We start from the raw sequence: 19477 nt of genomic DNA, 5'->3' as shown, positions 1-19477 counted from the left end.
GTGGCAGCATGCCAACAGCCAGCAGCACTGTGTGCGGCTTGGATGCAGGAAGATGTGAGGGGTAGATGGAGGCCAGCAGAGGAAATGCTGGGAGGGCTCCCAGAGAGCCAGTTTGGTGTAGTGGTTAAGTGTGTGGACTCTTATCTGGGAGAACCGGGTTTGATTCCCCACTCCTCCTCCACTTGCACCTGCTGGAATGGCCTTGGGTCAGTCATAGCTCTGGCAGAGGTTGTCCTTGAAAGGGCAGCTGCTGTGAGAGCCCTCTCCAGCCCCACCCACCTCACAGGGTGTCTGTTGTGGGGGAGGAAGGTAAAGGAGATTGTGAGCCGCTCTGAGACTCTTCGGAGTGGAGGGCGGGATATAAATCCAATATCTTCTTCTTCTTCTTCTTCCCTTGCCAACCAGCTCCCAATCACTGTCTGGGTTGGAACCAATGTTCCCTCTAAGCGGAGTTAGCTTGAGCTAGCTCACAGATTTTTAGCCTCCAGATCACACATTTTTGTCTTAGCTCAGAAAGGATTAGCCCGGGGAACAATAATTTATGCACAGCTTTAATGTCCGAAGCTCACAAAGTGGAGTTTTTGCTCCCAAGACTCTGCAGCTTAGAGGGAACATTTGTTGGAACCCTCCCCTCCCCTCTTCCCCTCCCCCAAAAAGGACCAGAACAAAAGATAAGCAAAGGCCATACAGAACTGCACTCCTCATAAGCCTCCAAGGATGGAGATGCTTTTGTTAACATGCACCCACACAACACACCCAGAGCCAGGAAGCTGCCATCCCTGACCAGAAGGCAGTTAAGATTCTCAACCCGTATCTGAGAGCAGGGACTTGTCCTTGGTGATAGCCTCGGTGGAGGGAAATTCAGACAAGGAAGAAGACGAATTATCAGGGGAGGAAGCAGAAACAGACACCTTGTCAAAGCTTTTCCAGGCAGAACATTTGCAGTGTTTCCTCAACAAAGTGATCACTACACTTAACTATCAGGCAAAAGTGCCAGAGAAGCCTAGGTCATCCATCTCTCTCAGTAAAACTGGACAGCAGAGGTTTTAAAAAGAGTGCAAACCATATCTCCCTTCCTAGATTTCTTTTGAGGATGTCATGAAGGCAGAATGGGCACTTATGGAGGCTGCCAACTCACTATTGTCTACAGAAAAAAAAAAGTTCTACACCCTTCCAGAAGAGGTCATGGATGATCTCAAGGTGCCACTGGTGAATGACCTGGTGGTGGTGCTGCATTCTGCGGACAGGGAGAATGTTCTAAAAGAGTCAGTGGACAGAAAGAACAAAACAGCACTGAATAAATTACATAAAGTGCCCTCCATAAAACCATTGGCAGTGTTCTCAAATTTTACAAGAGCAATTGTCATCTGGGCAGATGATCTGCTACAGAGCTCAAACATTGGCCTGCTGGACCTGAGGAGGTCATTGTTTCAAATGAGAAGAGTGGCAGAATTCACCTCAGATGCATCACAGGATACCATCCAGTTCTCTCCCAGGGCGCAAGTGGCGAACATAATCATATGAAAGAACACCTGGTTGAAAAACGGGGAAGTGGACCTGCTGTCAAATTCTCAGGCAGAGTCCTCTTCAGAGAATCAAACCTGGAAAGGTCTCAGTTGAGACAAAAGAAGACACAGATGACGCCCTCTTCCTTGACTAGCAAGAGATAGGTTCTGAAGAAGCATGCTTATACCTAGGTTAAAGCTTATACCTAGATTAAAACATTGTTGGTCTTACAGGTGCCACTGGACTCAAGTTTGGGTTCAAAAAGTTAACACAGCCAGTGGTTCACCTCCATCTGCTCCAGTCATATTCCCCTTCCTATGACAGCAAGGACTGAAGAGGCCAAAGGGATCAATTTTTCTCAATCATGCCAAATCATAACCACAAATGCTTGGGGAGCCTATTGCATGAGTATGGTGACTCAAGGAAGACAGGACAGATTGGAAGAGGTTCACAGCATCAACTGGCTGGAGCTTCATGTGATCCAACTGGCACTCTCAACTTTCCAGCAGATGCTGTGTGATGATTCCCACCAATAGCATGTCAACATGTTGTCGCCAAGGAGGCACCAGATCAAGAGCTCTGTTTCTGGAAGCCAAGTGCCTCCCTCTAGTGTGGGCAGAAAGGAACCTAATCAATCTAAAGGTGGAACACAAAGACCTGGACAACCTGGGGGCAGTTTAGCTAAATAGGAAAGATTTGAACTGAGGAGAATGGATGCTGAACGGAGAAGTATTTATTCAGATTACAGGCAGGTTCAGAGTCCCGGTAATGGATCTACCAGCAACCTCAAGCAATTGCCAACTACAGGTGTTCCTATCGAGATATCACGAGGTCAGTGGAGGCGAGGGTACACTCTCTGATCCATGGCCTGCTTTATGCCTTTTCCCCAATGCCCCTTATCAGCAAGTTTCTCAACAGAACCAGGAGGGAAGAGGTAGAAGTTGTATTAGTAGCTCCCTTCTGGCTGAGATGGTCATGGTTCTCAGACCTTGTGCAGATGTCAAGCACACCACCCTGGAGTCTGCCACACAGGCCAAATATCCTACATCAAGGACGAATCCTTCACTTAGACCCAGCCTGGTTGCATCTGACTGCATGGAAATTGAGTGGGCAGACCTAGGAGCTAAAGATTTCTTTAGCAGTATATTGGACACTATGCTTCAATCCAGAAGACCCTTTATAAGTTGCATATCCAGAGGATTCTGCTTACCTTTCAATCCCCCAACATTCCCTCACTAATTTTGAGGCGAAAGAATTACTTATGGTCAAAGGGGGTTTTCCCCGTACGGTCTTTTATTAACTCTCAAACTAATGCTCTGCTGCCTAACCTGTCCGCAGGGGTCAGTACGCGAAGTAATCCCCATCTCTTGAAGAACGCATCATCTTCAGCGGCAAAATATAAGGCTGTGATGTGTCTTAAGGTATCCAGATCTGGTCAGTCCCAAGCAAACCCCGAGTTGCATAATGAGTCATCAGTGCAGCCCCCTATGGATGTGACGCATAGTCCCCTTAATGTTTCATTAGAAGATGATCTTTTGCAGTCATTTGGGAGTCTTCCAGCGAAAGATCAACAGGCGATACTCGTAAGACTTGAAGGTACTAAGCTGCAGCTGCAAAGGTCTTTAGAGCCGGGGAAATCAGTTCCTTCAATCAACCTGGATCCTGCTGGCAAATCCCTGTCCCCTTCTCCTCCATCAGCTGACTTAATTGATCTGTCTATGGAACTCTCTCTAACTGGCTCAAGGGCACCCCAACATAACGGTTGTATTTTCACTGATGACTCCAGGGTGCTAGAAAGGATATCCATTATCGATTGACTACCAGCTAGGGAAGCCACAAGGAAGATCCACATCATCTCCTGGAACATTGCTGGGTGGAAGAGTAAAGTGAATGACTCAGATTTTTTGGACTTTTTGAAATCCTTTGATTGTGTCTTCCTTCAGGAAACATGGGCAGAAGACAGTTTTAGACTGACGGATTTTAAAGTTTTTAATCTCCCCGCTTATAGATCTCACTCTAAAGGTCACAGTAAAGCAGGCCTGGCTGCTTTGGTGAAATCCAGCTTACCATTTAAGGTGATCCTCTTGAATCCTTGCCCGCCAATTGCCCAGGCTTTATTGCTGTCCTCCCCAGCACTGACCCTAATCATGATTAATGTTTATTTAGCCCCTTCTAATGGTGAGCTGGAGTTTGATGCTGTCTGGGAGAAATTTTCTGACTATGTGATGTCTTTGTCTAGGAAATTCCATACTGCTCAGCTCATGATTTTTGGTGATTTTAATGCTCGGATAGGCAGTAACAATCAGAAATGGATCTTTCATTTTGGCTTTGAAGCGGTTGAATCCCTTCCACTACAATTATGTTTACCCCGTTGTTCTAAAGATACTTTAACCAACAAGGCGGGTCTTAGATTAATTGAATTCTGCATAGCGCACAATGTTATAATATTTAATGGTCTCTCCAAATTTCCGGCTGCAACTGACTTTACTTTTTTTTCCACAAGGGGTTGCAGTGTGATAGATTTTTGTGTGGGTTCACCCAACCTTCTGTCATCTATCGATAACTTTTACATCGATCCGCGCACAGAAAGTGACCACCCGCCCCTAACTCTATCCCTAAGATTGGATCTGGAGGTTAATATGGTATCACCTTCCCAATCCGTGAAGGCCCCTGAGAATGTTCTAAAAAAAATCAAGTGGTCCCCGGCCCTAGAAAGGGAGTTTTCTTCCCTCTTTGACTCTGAAGCGCTACGCAGATTAAGGGATTCAATCATAAATTCCAATTCAGACGATTCAATCCTTTCTGGATTCTCATTATTAATTGATTATTGTAGTGCCAAAGCTAAACCTGTGATCTTGTCTAGGTCTAGTTTCTCCAGCTGGTTCGATACAGATTGTTTAGCTTGGAAACAAGAACTGAGAGCTCATTTTAAAGAGGCTTGTCACTCCAAAGACCAATCAAAAATTAAGGCCTACATTGCTTACAAGACAGCCTACCTGGAGCTTACTAAATCCAAAAAGAAAGTTTTCTTTCAGAATAAATGGGACCAATTTTACCACTCGATAAAATCTAATGATAATAAGGCTTTCTGGAGAATCATTTCAGGTAATCTAAAAAACAATTCTGTTACTGACCCAAATATCTCTGAGCAAACATGGGTTGATTACTTCTCTAACATTTTTGCTGCTCCATGTGTATCCCCTCCTATCTTAGCAAACCTCTCAGTTACTGATATGCCGGTCTGGCCTCCAGTAACTCTAGAGGAAATCAGTGAGTTATTGAAGGATTTAAAAGCGGGTAAAGCACCTGGCCCTGATGGCCTTCCCGCTGAGGTATTCACAAAGTTTGCCGATTGGTGGCTCTTGCCCCTTGCAAAATTGTTCTCTTTTATCGATCTGCATGGCTCCATCCCTGACTCTTGGCTTGACTCTATAATTATTCCAATATACAAAAAGGGGGGGTTGGAGTTACCAGAAAATTTCCGCCCCATTAGTTTATTATCTATAGTGGGCAAACTGTATGCAAAACATTTAGAACTCCGATTAACTGACTGGATGCGCCTAGGCAACATCATAGGTCCTGAACAGATTGGTTTCTCCAACGGCAAATCTGCTATAGATCACTGCTGCACTCTGGCCTTCCTTGCTGAAAAATATATGCATACCGGGTCAAAAAAATTATACGCTGCCTTCATCAATTTGAAGGATGCTTTTGATTCAATAGATAGAGCCCAACTATGGATCAAGCTAGGTCACCTGGGAATGGACCCTCGTCTGCTGTTTCTCTTGAGGAAACTTCATTCTAATACCTTTTGCCAAGTGAAATTTTCTTCTAGCGGTGACTTGACTAGTAAAATCCCAGTGTTAAAGGGGGTTAAACAAGGTTGCGTGCTGGCCCCGCATCTTTTTAATCTATTTTTAACTGTCCTGGCACAATTTTTGAACCCTGTCAACGGTCATCCGCCTAAACTTGCAGGCCGAGCGGTCCCCTTATTACTTTATGCCGATGACACTACCATCCTCTCTTGTACAAGAGTGGGCCTGCAAAGGTATTTGAATGCCTTTTATGACTACTGTAATTGTAATTCACTTACTATCAATTACACCAAATCTAAAGTAGTTGTCTTTTCAAACTGCTGGCGTCCACAGAGATGGTTTATTGGCAATTCAACAATCGAGCAAACAAAAAATTTTAAATACTTGGGGATCACTTTTAACCACAAGTTAAGCTGGGTTTCACATCGTAACAACACCGTCAACTTGGCTAAATGTTCAGCTGCTCAAATTAAACAGTTTTTCTTTGCAAGGGGCAACCAATTAGTTCCAGCAGTTATTAAAGTGTTCAAAGCCAAAACGCTTGCCCAAATCCTCTATGGTATCCCTATTTGGATCTCAGCTTTTACTAGGAAAGTGGAGGGCATTCAAGCCTCATTCTTTAGACAAATTCTTGGTTTGCCAAAATGTGTGTCCTACTTTGCTCTCTGCTCTGAAGTGGGTCAGTCTTTGGTGGAGACAAAAGCCTGGATTGCAGTGTTTAAATTCTGGCTCAAAATTCATTTTAGAACAGATCCCAACAGCCTTCTTGATTGTATGAAAAGAGACCCATATATTTCATCCTGGACAGCAGTGCTTCTGTCTAAACTCAATCAATTGGGGTTAGAGGTAGATGATTTTTCTACCGCTGATGAGTCATATATCTTCAGATGTATTAAACGGAGACTATGGGAATCGGAGGAAACGAAATTACGGCCAACTGACCCTTATATTTGCTCTCCAGCTTCCTTAGGTCTTTATGCTTTTTGTGGCAAAATGCCCAATTATCTATCAGACCTAACCACTCCAAGTCATCGCAGGGCATTTATGTTGGCTAGACTAAACGCGTTTCCCTCCAAAGTTTTACAAGGGAGATATCAGTGAGTCCCTTTAGCCGACAGACTTTGCTCCTGTGGAGCAAATACCCCTGACTCAATCCAGCATATATTGCTTGATTGTTCTTTATACCATAACCTCCGTAAAGATTTATTTGGCAAGCTTTCTTTTTCTCCAGATTTGTCTATTCTGCCACCCTGTTGTTATTTATTGAGTGATACTGAGGGGGTGGTTAGTGAGGCTGTGGCAAAATTTCTGGCTGACATCCTTAAATTTAATTCTGACCATGTTTGAATGCATCTGTAAGCTTGGTTTTACTTTGATTTTATCTCCAATGTTTAAATTTTTATATTCTGTGTATTTTTATCTGATTCTATTATGCCATTAAAGGTTTGGTATGGTATGGTATGGTATAAGTTGCATATATATCCACACATGGCGTATGTTCAAGAACTGGGCTAATAACAAAGAGCTGGACCCACTACGCCCTTCATACAGGGACATAGTGGTCTTCCTCTACAATGGTTGGAAACCCAACACATTAAAAGGCAGGCTCCATTAGACCCAGCCCTCCCAAGTGGGCCTTTGAGGCTCACAGTTCGTTCGTTCATCTTGCACAGCAGCATAAACCTATGAGGAAAGATCCACCATTGCATTCTAGGTTAAACAATGCATATTCAAGGTTTATGAGGCACAGGGATTTCACCACCTGGCAAGATCACAGCTCATTCAACTGGAACAGCAGTTATCTCAGCAGCCTTTTCCACTGAAGTGGAAGTTGAACAAATTTGCAGAGCTGCAACACAGGCATCCATCTCTACCTTCATCAAACACTATAGCAGGGGTGGCCAACGGTAACTCTCCAGATGTTTTTTGCCTACAACTCCCATCAGCCCCAGCCATTGGCCATGCTGGCTGGGGCTGATGGGAGTTGTAGGTAAAAAACATCTAGAGAGCTACCGTTGGCCACCCCTGCACTATAGAACTGACCAAACTGTCTCAGCAGAGGCAGCCTTTGACAGGAGGGTCCTGCAGTGAGTGCTCAGTCCATAGAACATGAGAAGGATCCCACCTAGATGTGCAACTTGGGTAAAGCTAACCCCATCCCCCCAAAGGAGAATGAAACACTGGACCTTACCTGAAAGGTTTCTTCTGTTCAGTGGGGTAAAGTCATCCATTTCCCTCCCCTCCCCCCAAAAATATGTGTGTGTGTAGATATATGGTTATAGAGCGGGCAGTGGCAACACAGTTACAAAGTTTCCTGGATGATGCTTCCGCACTGGAATTATTCCAGTCCGCCTTTTGTCCAGGCCATGGGATGGAGACTGTTCTAGTCGCTCTCATGGATGACCTCCTATGACATTTGAATTGGGGCAGCTCAGTGGTGCTCTTGTTGTTAGATCTGTCAGCTGTATTTGATAGGGGTTTTTTAATATAAATGTATATATTTTTATTATTATTATTATTATTATTATTATTACTATTATTATTATTCATTATCCATTTCTCTACATGCTTTCTAGTATCCATTTACATTTTCCCCCCAACCCACCCCCCTTAGTCTATACATCCTCTTCTTCTTCCAGCCAGGGACAAAGGACTTGTAGCTTCCACTGAATGTCCACTCTCCTTTCTTCCTTCACCCATTTCAGGTAGGTACACCACTTTTCTTTGATTCTTGATCTTCTTTCCTCCCATGATTCTTCTTGCGACATTATAGCAGCTATATCTGACTGGATAAAATTGAAGAGATAGTTATGCCAAGTTCTTTCCTTCCATTTACTTTTATCCTTCCATCCTGCCGCTATTACCGCTTTACCCGCTGATATCATTGCTTTTAGTAAATCTTGATTATTCTTCCCTATTATCTCATTCCCTAATATACTCATCTGCATTAATTCAAAGTTAATTCTCACCTCTACCTGAAAGAATTTCTTTATCCTTCCCACTACCATTTCCCATAATTCCTTGGCCTCAAAGCACTCCCACCACATGTGGGTGTACCATCCCTTCTCTTTCTTACAGTGCCAACACATTAGGGCTCAACCCAGGAAACATATTGGCCAAAGTAGCCGGAGTTCTATACCATTTGGTGAAAAATTTCAGTTCCATTTCTCTGACCTTATGAATCTTAACTTTTTTAAAACCTTCCATTATCTTCTCCCCTGTTCGTTTCGTTATTTGGCCTTCTGAACTCCATGTCCGTTGAAGGTAGCTTAATGCTCCTTCATTGTCTGAATTCATACTCCTGTATAAGATGCTTACTAATCCTTTTTTTGTTTTTCCCATTAATTTGTAAAACCTTTCCATAGGTTCTTCTTCATTTAAATTACTCTTCTCCACTTCCTTCTTAACTTTAGTATACAATCCTATAGCCTTAAGCCAATATTGTACTCCTACGGCTTCTTGTAACTCCTGTAATGGTTTTAACTTATCTAATATTAACAAGTCTTCTGCTCTTCTAAATCCTTTAATCTTAAGTAGTTCGCTCCACCTGTGCTCCTTATCTCCCTCCATCAATGTTTCTAATGGCGTCCATCTAGATACCCGATTCAGCCATTTCGGCTGCCATTTCTTCCAAACATTTAACCCATTTTTCCTTGGTCCCGCGTTTAAATTAAGTTCCTTCACCCCCATGTTCGTAAAGATGCCATGTTTTCCTACCCCACTATTAGCTTCATTCTCAAACCTTATCCATTTCTGATCCCCTTCCTTCTCTATCTCTAATAATGCCTTAAGCTGAAATGCTTCATAGTAATTAATTATATCTGGAACTCCCCATCCAAGTTCCGATTGATGGTTGTATGCTAATTTTTTTGGGATTCTAAGTTTCCTACTACCAAATATCCATTCCCTTATTTTAACGTTCCAGTTAATCATTTTTTGCTTATCTAACTCCAATGGTATCGTTTGAAAAAGGTACAACAACCTTGGCATTCAAAACATCGATACACTCTTTATTTTAGTGGTCAAGCTCATCGTCCTTTCCCCCCACTACTGCATATCCCTCTCTATCTTCTCCCAGATTTTTTTATAATTTCCTTCCACTATCCTGTTGATATTTTTATAGATTTCTATCCCTAAATATTTAAATTTCTTAACTCCCATCCCCATATTAGTTATCCTATTAATTTCTTTCCTTTCGTCCAATCCAACATTAAAGTACATTATTTCTGACTTTTCCATATTTATTCTTAGACCTGATGCAGCTTCAAAATCCTCTAATATAATTTTTGTTTCCCTAATGGCTTCTTTCGGGTTAGATATTGTCATAATTAAATCAACTGCAAACAAGTTGATTTTTATTTCCTCCTTTCCCATTCTACAACCATCTATTCTGCCTGAATTCCTAATTCTTTCTGTTAATTGCTCTATCACCACTATAAATAAGCATGGGGAAAGTGGACACCCCTGTCTTACCCCTCTCTCAATTGAGAACTGATCCGTATGCCCATTATTTACTCTTACCACTGCTGACCCCTCCCTATAGACCTCCTGAATGGCTTTTAAGAATAGTGGCCCAATCCCATACTTCTTTATTATGGACCATAAGAATTCATGGGACAACGTATCAAATGCCTTATATACATCTAATTTAAGCAAAGCAAGTTGCCCAGAATGTCTATGGTACAATATGTTTAATATATTCCTTATAGGATGTGCAATACTCCTATTCTTCACAAATCCATATTGATCCTCTTTGTATTTGATACAGTTGACCACCAGCTACTGTCAAGCTGCCTCACTGATGTAAGAATTCAGGGGTCCACCTTGCAGTGGCTGGCCTCTTTTCTCTAAGGTTGGGGACAAAGGGTGGTGATGGGGGTGGGAATCATCCCGGAGGCACCCACTTGTATGTGTTGTGCAGCAAGGAGTGGTTTTGTCCCCGATGTTATTTAACATCTACATGCGCCCCCTTGCCCAGATTGTCAGGAGGTATGGGCTGGGATGCCAGCAATGTGCAGATGACACTCAGCTCTATCTGTTGATGGGTGGCCAGTCTGACTGCATCCTGGGCAATCTGGACCTGGCTTATACCATGGTATCTTGGCTCAGGCTGAGTCGACTGAATCTGAATCTGATGAAGACAGAGGTTCTCTAAGTTGCGGCGATCCAGGAAGGAACGTGGGGAGTAACTGATACCGGCCCTGAAGGTCAAGAGCCTGGGAGTATTCCTGGAGTCCTCTCTGACTATGGAGGCCCAGGTAGCAGCCACTACCAAATCTGCCTTTTTCCACCTGTAACAGGTATGGCAGTTGGCCCCTTTTCCATGCTACAGTCACCTCGAGAATAGACTACTGTAATGCCCTCTACATGAGGCTGTCCTTGACTTTGATTCAGAAACTACAGCTAGTACAGAATGATGCAGCACAGTTCTTAATGGGGCTACCTTGATGGGAGCACATTCAACTGGTGCTAAGAAAGCCGCACTGGCTGCCTATTGCATTCTGAATCCGTTTCAAGGTGTTGGTATTGACCTTTAAAACCCTATATGGTCAAGGGCCTGTCTATCTATGGGTCTGTCTTTCCTCATATGTTCCCCAGAGAGCACTGCGTTTGGGAGCTCAAAATCTGCTCTCTATCCACAGACCAAGGGAAGCCAGACTGAGTTCGACAAGGGCCAGGGCCTTCTCAGTGGCAGCGCCAATGATGTGGAACACCCTCCCAGAGGCCATAAGGGTCCTGCGGGATCTTTCCCAATTCCGCAGGACCTGCAAAACAGAATTATTTCGATTGGCCTATAATATCTGAATGGGAGAGGACTGCCACTTTAATAGAGGCTGAGCAACACCAGGTGTGAGGAACTGGAGACCATCATAAGGACCATTATCAGATAAAAGTAACTATGAAACCATTACAAACTAAACTACCTGCTGAAGAAGGTTGTGATCCTGCTTATCTAATTTATCTGAGTAGCACAAACAGCAATGTTGTTTTAATTGATTTTTAACATTGTTTAAGTTTAATGATTTTAATACTGTAATTTTTGGTAGATTGTTAGCAGCCCTGAGTTCATTTGCAGAGAGGGCAGGATATAAATCCAAAGTAAGTAAATAAATAATAAATAAAAAGGTGAAGGGGGGAGAGCAAGAAAGCATCAAGGTATGCAATCTTAGTAGAGAGAGACAAAAACAAAAATTCAAGTGAAGAACACACAAAGCAGAGCTTGGACTGGAGGGTCAGCCTTCGATCACTCCGCTGGGGAGACACGCAAAATTTGCAAAGCCCTACTTGAGCAAGCAGAAGTATGACATAACTGTTAGAGTATTTTGCACGCAGCAGAAGAGCTGAAGGAGAGGGACAGGCAAAACACAGGAATTAATAGACAAGAGAAATAGCTGTATTCAATGGTAGATATATTTACCATGAAAGTATCCAATATTCAGAGTCGTTGCCAGGCCAAGGTCATACACAGTAATCAGTACACACTTCAGTAGATAACAGTATACAGCAGTAAGTATACACAGCACGATCCAAGCACAGTAGCCTAGGATCCAACACCAGCAGTGTCTCGCTGCCACCCAGATAGTGGGCCTCACAGAAGCCACAATCCTTACAGGCAGACTGAGCAGGCTCACTGAGCTTCCCTAAGTACACGTACCAATCATGCAACCTTACCAGAAGGTTGCATCAGCTTTGTGAGTCAGCACAAAGCCTAATTACAGGTGAGGTCATCCCACCTTACCTCAGTAACAGGTAACAGCTGGATCATGATGCAGCATGACTCAGCATGACATTGCAGAAACAACATTACTATTACTAAGATGGAGTCAGTCAGCCATTTTAGGACTGAGTTCCAACAATAACAAGCTGAATGACTCTGTTGCACTGAAGAGAGATCCAGTGTTTCCTCCTCCTCCTTGCTGTCACATTACATGATAAGCCCTTCTCTCAAGAATCCAGTCGTTTTTTAAACTGCACTATTAGTTGTAACAATGACAGCTGGGGCTGAAAAACTGGAGAGAGCTCTTTGCACATGAGTGTAGTAAGAGGGATTCTGACTAGATTTTGATAGGATTCTTGAAAAGTTAAAATTTGATTAAATGGTGTTAACTATCAACATTTTTTTCCCTTTCCTTCCTTTTAGTCCACTCTTGGATTTGTTGCTCTGGTGATCAGCACTCTCCATACTCTGACTTACGGCTGGACCAGGGCGTTTGATGAAAACCAGTACAAGTTTTACCTGCCTCCCACCTACACCCTCACGCTACTGGTGCCATGTGCAGTAATCCTAGCTAAAGTCTTCTTCCATCTCCCTTGTATGAACCAAAGACTGCAGCGCATCAGAAACGGGTGGGAAAAGGGCAGGTATGTTAAATTCACACTGCCCAGAGCGACCGGGGAATTTTCGAGTGGAGAAAGCAGCAGCACTGTGTAACAAAGCCTTTCCTTTCCATTAGGAATTTGAGGCAGCACTCAGAAGATTCCTTTTTTATAGTTTTTTTAAGACCTGTAAGTTTGCTATTATTGGATGGTGGGTTATAAATATAATTCTACTTGGATATTTTAGGGGAGAAGGAAAAGTTACCAATGTTTACCAGCATTTAAAATATACTGGTAATTCTCCAGGAGAAAAAAATGGTTGCCTTAAAACATCATTGTGAAATTTCAACAATACATACTAAAGATATATAAACAATAGAATCTTTCTATATGCAAAAGGACATGCTTAAGTGTTAGCTTCACTTTGGAAAGCATTTTCTCTTGGGCTGCCTTGACACTAGAAATGGGCCTCTTTCCTAAGTTCACTTCAGTAACCAACCAAAAAGGTTTCTACCTACTTTTCTAAAGCCAGTTTTCTGGCTCATATATACTAGAACTATCATGCTCAGTTGTCTAGTGGACAAATTTGTGATTTTGTAAAATCTAATTTTGTAGCAAATAAGATGTGCTGATTTCAGTGGAACAGTTTGGATTCTGCTGAAAATCCTTGCTGATAGCAGCAGCAGAGTAGGACTTATATTTCCAGCTGAACTCCAAATACTACTCCTGCAGACAGCAGTGGGGGGAGCCAGAGCTCTGCAGAGAGAGGAGGAATTGGCAAAAAAAAAAAATCTTCCCCCTTCACCCTTTTCTATCAGCAGAAATTTTCCACTGGATCCAATCCAGTGTTCAGCTTTCAGATAATCAGGATCAACCAACATGGTAATTCTAGTAGAACAAATTATGATAAACACCTAATTTCTGTTGTAAAAATATACCACCATCACCTGGAACTATGTATTTTGGTAAAATATAAACTGCCTTGCCTCGTGTCGGAGGCCCAAGGAAGTTTACCCAAGTATACTTACCCAGAAATACACAGCAATGAAAACCATAAAACCAATACCACCACCAGTAAAACAGTAAACCACATTAAAAGTCATATTCCATGCAAATTGCTGCAAAATTAATACAGTCAGCAGAAAGCCCTCAAACTTGTTTTAAAATCTCCATGTTGAATTCCCCCAAATAAAGGCTGGAGCAACATTATACATTCGCAGGCCTCAGATTCAGCAGGAGCTCACAGGAGAACAGCTCCTGAACCTTTCTGACAGTTCCCCCTCTTCCTCCCCACCTTCCTTGTCCACTGAATAGTAGTAAAGCTGCATAACAATCCCTGGATTAGGAGAGCAGGCAGCCAGCCAGCCACCAGGGGCTTTTCCATGCCCCCAGCAGCCCTCATTAACCCCTGGAGAAGCCCGTGTCACCCTTTCTCCACTTCTTATGTGATTTTGGGTGACAGGTGGCTTGCTGGCGTTTTGACTGTGGGGGGGGGGGGGTGACTGAGGAGAGCCCCAGGCAAGTGAGGCCTGCTTGGATTGGCTGGATCTCTAGCCAGCCCAAACAGGCCTCACTTGACCAGGGCTCTCCTTTCTTGCATCTGGTTGCTTTTGGTTGGGGGGGGGCATATGCTAATAAGTTATGCTAATGAGCTCCATCACCTGTTTTTCTACAAAATGACCCCTGTACGTTTCCCGGACCCAATATTACTGGCTGAAACCAGCTGGCAGCAGGGAAGGACTATCATGATTGAAAACATCACTATTTTGATTCCTTGTATAAAAGTCGATACGACGTTTCATTTGTTTGTTTGCAAGCTCCTGTCCTTCAGGGATTCAAGGCAAGTGACCTGAATACCAAAACTCGCTCTTTTAAATCTCCACGGAATTAGTTGCTATATCCCCAGCACAGGCTCTCAAACTGCTGTGATAAGCACATTGTGAAAGTTTTCAGAACAAGGGCACATCTGTGAAGGATGAGAAAGGCACTTCTTCCTACCACACATGCACTGGGCTAAATGAGAAGGAAATCCATCAACCCAGAACCATTTGAATGAGTAAGCAGAACTGGGGGCGGCGGGGGGGGGGGGGGGGATGAGAGAAGCTGCAGCAGTTTTAATAAAGTGCAGCTGAATGTGATGATGACCGTCGTGAAGAGAAACGCTTGAGCACCCAGTCAGCTGAGCAGTCCATGAAGTGGAACAAAGCTCTTGGAAGCTCCATCATGTAGACATCTCCCCACAAGTAATAACATGTATTGATCCCACTGGACAACATTAGTTAGCCAGCATTATCATGAGGATTATGCCTCATAAACTCTCAAATACCGCACAGCATATGTACAGAAAGGGCTCCTGCATACACAGTAGATGCAGAGGTGCAGCTCTATTACCATTACAGGGTGAAACCACTGAAATGGCTGGGTGAGTCTGTTGATGTCAGTGGAGTTAAGCAGTTTCATGCAGAACCATTGGTTGTTTTGTAGGACTAGTTACAAACGGGGGTAATCCAGGTCTCATTTTGGACAGGAGCTCACAGAAGCGGAGCTCTGGAACCTCTAAATTTTATTGTGCTTTCTTTCTCTCCCTCCCCCCAATACTTGCTTCTGGGCTCCATTGTTCAACCCCCCTGTGAGAATTTTGCTGAACTTTTAAGATTTGACAAACTTTCTAATATTTTTCCTCACAAAAAAAAACCAGAAGCTTTGTTTCACTTACCATGAAGCTTCTTTCTCGCTGGTCCTGGAGTGGGTCAGTCCTTACTACTGGGGATGGAGCTCCTCCTCTCCAAGGACAGGGCCAGCTTAAACTCGATCCTGGAGGGGAGGGGCTTATCCCCTGGTTTCCCAGTCATATCCAAGCCTCGCCTCCCATCTCCACTATTTAAAATAGGGAAGGAAAAAAGATGCTTTTCCTCTGTAGTCAAAGACCTACATTAGGGGAGCTCAAAAAAAAGACCCCAGGAAATCAGAGAACCCTGCTCTCAGGGGTAAAACACAGCATAATGATCTGTCTGAACCTGCATAGATCTTAAGCAAATCATCCATACTTGGAAGCTGCCCCATGTCAAAGGGTGAGTAGGACTGACCCACTCTAGGGCCACCAAGGAAGAAGCTTCTTGACAAGTGAAACAAAGCTTCCGTTCTCCGGTGGTCCTGGGAGTGGGTCAGTCCTTACTTCTGGGACGTGACAAAGCAGTGCATCCCAGGGTGGGTTTAGCAGCTTCTCCAGGCAGCCACAAACAGAAAAGCCCCGAAAGGCACACAACCGATGATGCTGCAAAGACTTGTACAAACTTTTATATATTTATAAATGCATTACTCATACGTGCTGACTTGTTGGAAACACTTGGCACAAATTTAGAACCCTCCTACTGAAAGCAATCTCTGCTGAGGCCAGCTTATCTGTCCTGTACTGCAGGGGCGGGGAACCTTTTTTCTGCCAAGGGCCATATGGATATTTATAACATCATCTGCGGGCCATAAAAAATTATCAACTTGAAAAACAGTGCTCCGCCAAGGGAGAATGATTCAGGCTAGCAAAATTAATGCAAATAATTGTTTTTCTATTTGAAGTCACGTGGGAAAAGCCTAATGTGGCACGCACACACACACCTGGCCTGCTGCCCCAGGCAAATGCATAAGTCCAGGGGTTTTTTTGTAGAAAAAGCCCAGCAGGAACTCAGTAGCATATTAGACCACATCCCCTAATATTAGCATATTAGGCCACACCATCTGGAATAATCAAGTGCAAACTGAACTGTGACAGTAACTTTTCCAGGCCCTGCAGCAATTCTGGCCGGACGGCCAGGCCCCAGGGAGACTTCCGCACAGTACATCTGGGCCCTGTGATCCCTGCCTGGCCCTGGGGAGGCTGCTGCACAGCGTGGCTGGGCCCCATGACCCTCACTGGCCAGCCAGGCCCCAGAGAGGCTGCCACATGGCTTGGTTCGGCCCAGCAATCCCCGAGGGCCACACCAAGTGACCTTGAGGGCCGCATTCGGCCCTCAGGACGGAGGTTTCCCACCCCTGCTGTAGTACCTGGTAAAGAATGAATTGACTTCCATGTGGCTGCCTTACAAATAACTTCCAGTGAAGGAAAGAAACTACAGGCTACCAGGGTGGCCACTCCCCTCAATGGGTGAGCTGTAAAACTTTGGGGAGGATCTAAATCTTCAGCTTCCTGATACAGTCCCTCAACCACCAATGTAAGGTTGAAGCCATGAACTGCTTCTGTAAAGATGCTCTCCCATAAGAGAGGAACAAGGCTTCAATGGATCTGAGTGGGTTAGTCCTATCTGGCCAGGACATAGGACCCTACGAACATTCAAACAGTGTCACTCTCTCTTTCTGTCAAGTAATGGGTAAGAACAGAATGAAGGTAGAATTACGTGTTCTGATCTGTGAAAAGAGAATTAATGTTAGGAGTAACCATCAGTGCTGGGCGTCACATAACCAATACTCCCTCTAAGCTGTGGAGTTGCCAGCCACCGCACAAACCAGTCCACTCTGGGGCTACACACCCTGAGCCAAGGTGAGCATGTGTGAGCCAGAGACTGAGAACTGAGCCAGCTCATACCAGCTCAGCTGAGAGGGAACGTTGAATGCAACCTTATCAACATGAAAAATGCATCATTTCTTGTCTATGGACAAGACCCTCAGCTCCAAAAAACCTCCTAGCTGATGTAACCCCCAGTAGAAATTTTGCTTTATACGTCAGCTCCTTCAGACTCTGGGAAGTCATTGGTTCACAGGGCTTCTTACACAGAACCTAGAATGCCCCATTCAGCTTCCTAGAAACTTCCCAGAAACTTCCTTTCTTTTAGGGAGCCTATGTACTGCCTCCTAAAAGAAACTCTTAACCTGTGGGTTATAAGACCAAAGACTTTCTCCTGTTTGTCCCCTGATGACTAAAATAGCCACCACCTGTCTTATCAGGGTAGTGGAACTAAGGCTTTTCTCTAGACCAGTCTATTAAAAAGGCCACCACGTAACTCAGTGGATCTAACCTGTATCTACATCTGTGACTGAAAGGACCCTCCATAGACCCTTGGCAGAGACTCTGTGGGGGGCTAACATATTGTGACCACTTGAGTGGTACCAATGCTATCTAGTTGTCACCGCTCAACCTCCAGTTAGTGAGGTTGAACATTTGCAGCTGGGTATGTGTCAGAACTTAAGAACTCCAGGCAGATCCCATACTTAGTTTCCAAGCTAGGATTTTATTAGAGAGAACTAAGAACTGTTAGATACAAGGTACAAGATAACAGTGATGGCGAGAGCCAGCACTGGCCCAGTTTTATATAGTAAAACAAACAACCCACAAAGCTTTAATTCACACCGTTACAGGCACATCTGTCTTCCCACCAGTGCTATCAGCAAAGACGTTGCCTCCTTACTCTGAAGGCCACACGATTCGGCTTCAAAGGGTGTCAGTGTGAGAAAGTACAGAGATACAACATTATTCAGTCTACAGCCCCCAAATACTTTGGATACCATCGGGGCAGGGTTAACTACTACTCAGGCACTTCAGGTTAAGAAAGGTTACAATATGGGGTCGGTCTGGTTCAACGCTCAGGTCCACTCTATGCATACTTGCCAACCATCAATTATACTGGTTCTACATTAAGCTAGCAATAATAAAGTTACAAGTTCTGACATACTGCCCCCCCTAAGCGCCCTCCCCCGGGGGGTGGCGGCTTGGGCTTGTGCGGGTACAGCAGGTGAAACTTTTTTAACAATTGCGGCGCAGCTACGTTCTGAGACTCGACCCATTCATCACAGCTCGGGGGGAAGTGCTTCCACCTGATTAAGTAATACAGTTTCCCCCGTTTGACTTTGGAGTCCAGGATTTCGTGGACTTCATGGTGACTCTGACCCCTCACTGTCGTCGGAGGGGGCGGCGGAGCCCTGGGATGGAAGGACGTGGCACCAGGGTCTTTCCGGAGTAAGCTGCAATGAAAAACAGGATGGATTTTGCTTAGAGACTTGGGCAGCTCGAGTTCTGCAGTCACCTTATTGATTACTCGTTTGATCCTAAAAGGCCCAAGAAACTTCAACGCAAGTTTGCGGCAGGGCTGAGGAAGGGGGAGGTTTTTTGTGGACAAAAAGACAGTGTCTCCCACTCTCAATTCCCATTCAGGAGAGTGTTTTTTATCAAACTGTTTTTTGTAAGCCTTTTTCGCTTCCTCCAGGTTCTCCTGAATTCCCTTCCAGCTCTCCCGAAGGCCTTCCCACCATTGTTGGCACGATGTGGGTTCTGAGGGGGTGGCAGGGAGGGGAAGCGTTGGGAAAGGCTTGCCCTCATAGCCATTTATGATTTGGAAAGGAGAGGTTTTAGTAGAGCTGTGAAGGCTGTTGTTGTAGCCGTATTCAGCGAATGGGAGTAGGTCCACCCAGTTGGACTGTTGGAAGTTAATGAAACAGCGGAGGTACTGTTCTAGAAGGCTATTAACCCTCTCCGTCTGTCCGTCCGACTGGGGGTGGTAGGCTGAGCTGAGGCCCTGCTCAATACCTGCAAGTTTGCAAAACTCCCGCCAGAAGTTGGCAACGAACTGCGTCCCGCGGTCGCTAATGACCTTGTCTGGGAACGAGTGTAGGCGTACAATGTGTGTAAAGAAAAGTTGGGCAAGTTTTTTAGCCGTGGGGAGCTGCTTGCAGGGGATGAAGTGGGCTTGTTTGGAGAATGTATCGACCACTACCAAAATAACAGTTTTGCCCTGCGACGGCGGGAGCTCCACAATGAAATCCATAGACACTACCGACCAAGGCCGGGTGGCTGTTGGGAGGGGCACTAGGTGGCCGGGAGGTTTACCCCCTCTTCGTTTAGCCATCAGACAGGT

General features: G+C 44.5%; 1 protein-coding gene across 2 annotated transcripts in view; it reads left to right on the top strand.

Moving 5' to 3' along the window:
* The window catches only part of STEAP3 (STEAP3 metalloreductase), a 94317-nt gene extending 81278 nt beyond the window's left edge, over window positions 1-13039 (top strand). For both annotated transcript variants that reach the window (XM_060262182.1, XM_060262181.1), the window contains one exon: window positions 12463-13039. In XM_060262182.1, coding sequence (XP_060118165.1) covers window positions 12463-12753 — 291 coding nt within the window. In that variant the 3' untranslated portion in view covers window positions 12754-13039. The remainder of the gene's footprint in view (window positions 1-12462) is intronic.
* Window positions 13040-19477: the final 6438 nt, after the last annotated feature.

The sequence above is a fragment of the Heteronotia binoei genome, chromosome 21 (genome assembly GCF_032191835.1).
Source record: "Heteronotia binoei isolate CCM8104 ecotype False Entrance Well chromosome 21, APGP_CSIRO_Hbin_v1, whole genome shotgun sequence".
NCBI classification, from domain to species: Eukaryota; Metazoa; Chordata; class Lepidosauria; order Squamata; family Gekkonidae; genus Heteronotia; species Heteronotia binoei.
This window is presented reverse-complemented; position numbering and strand designations above follow the sequence as displayed.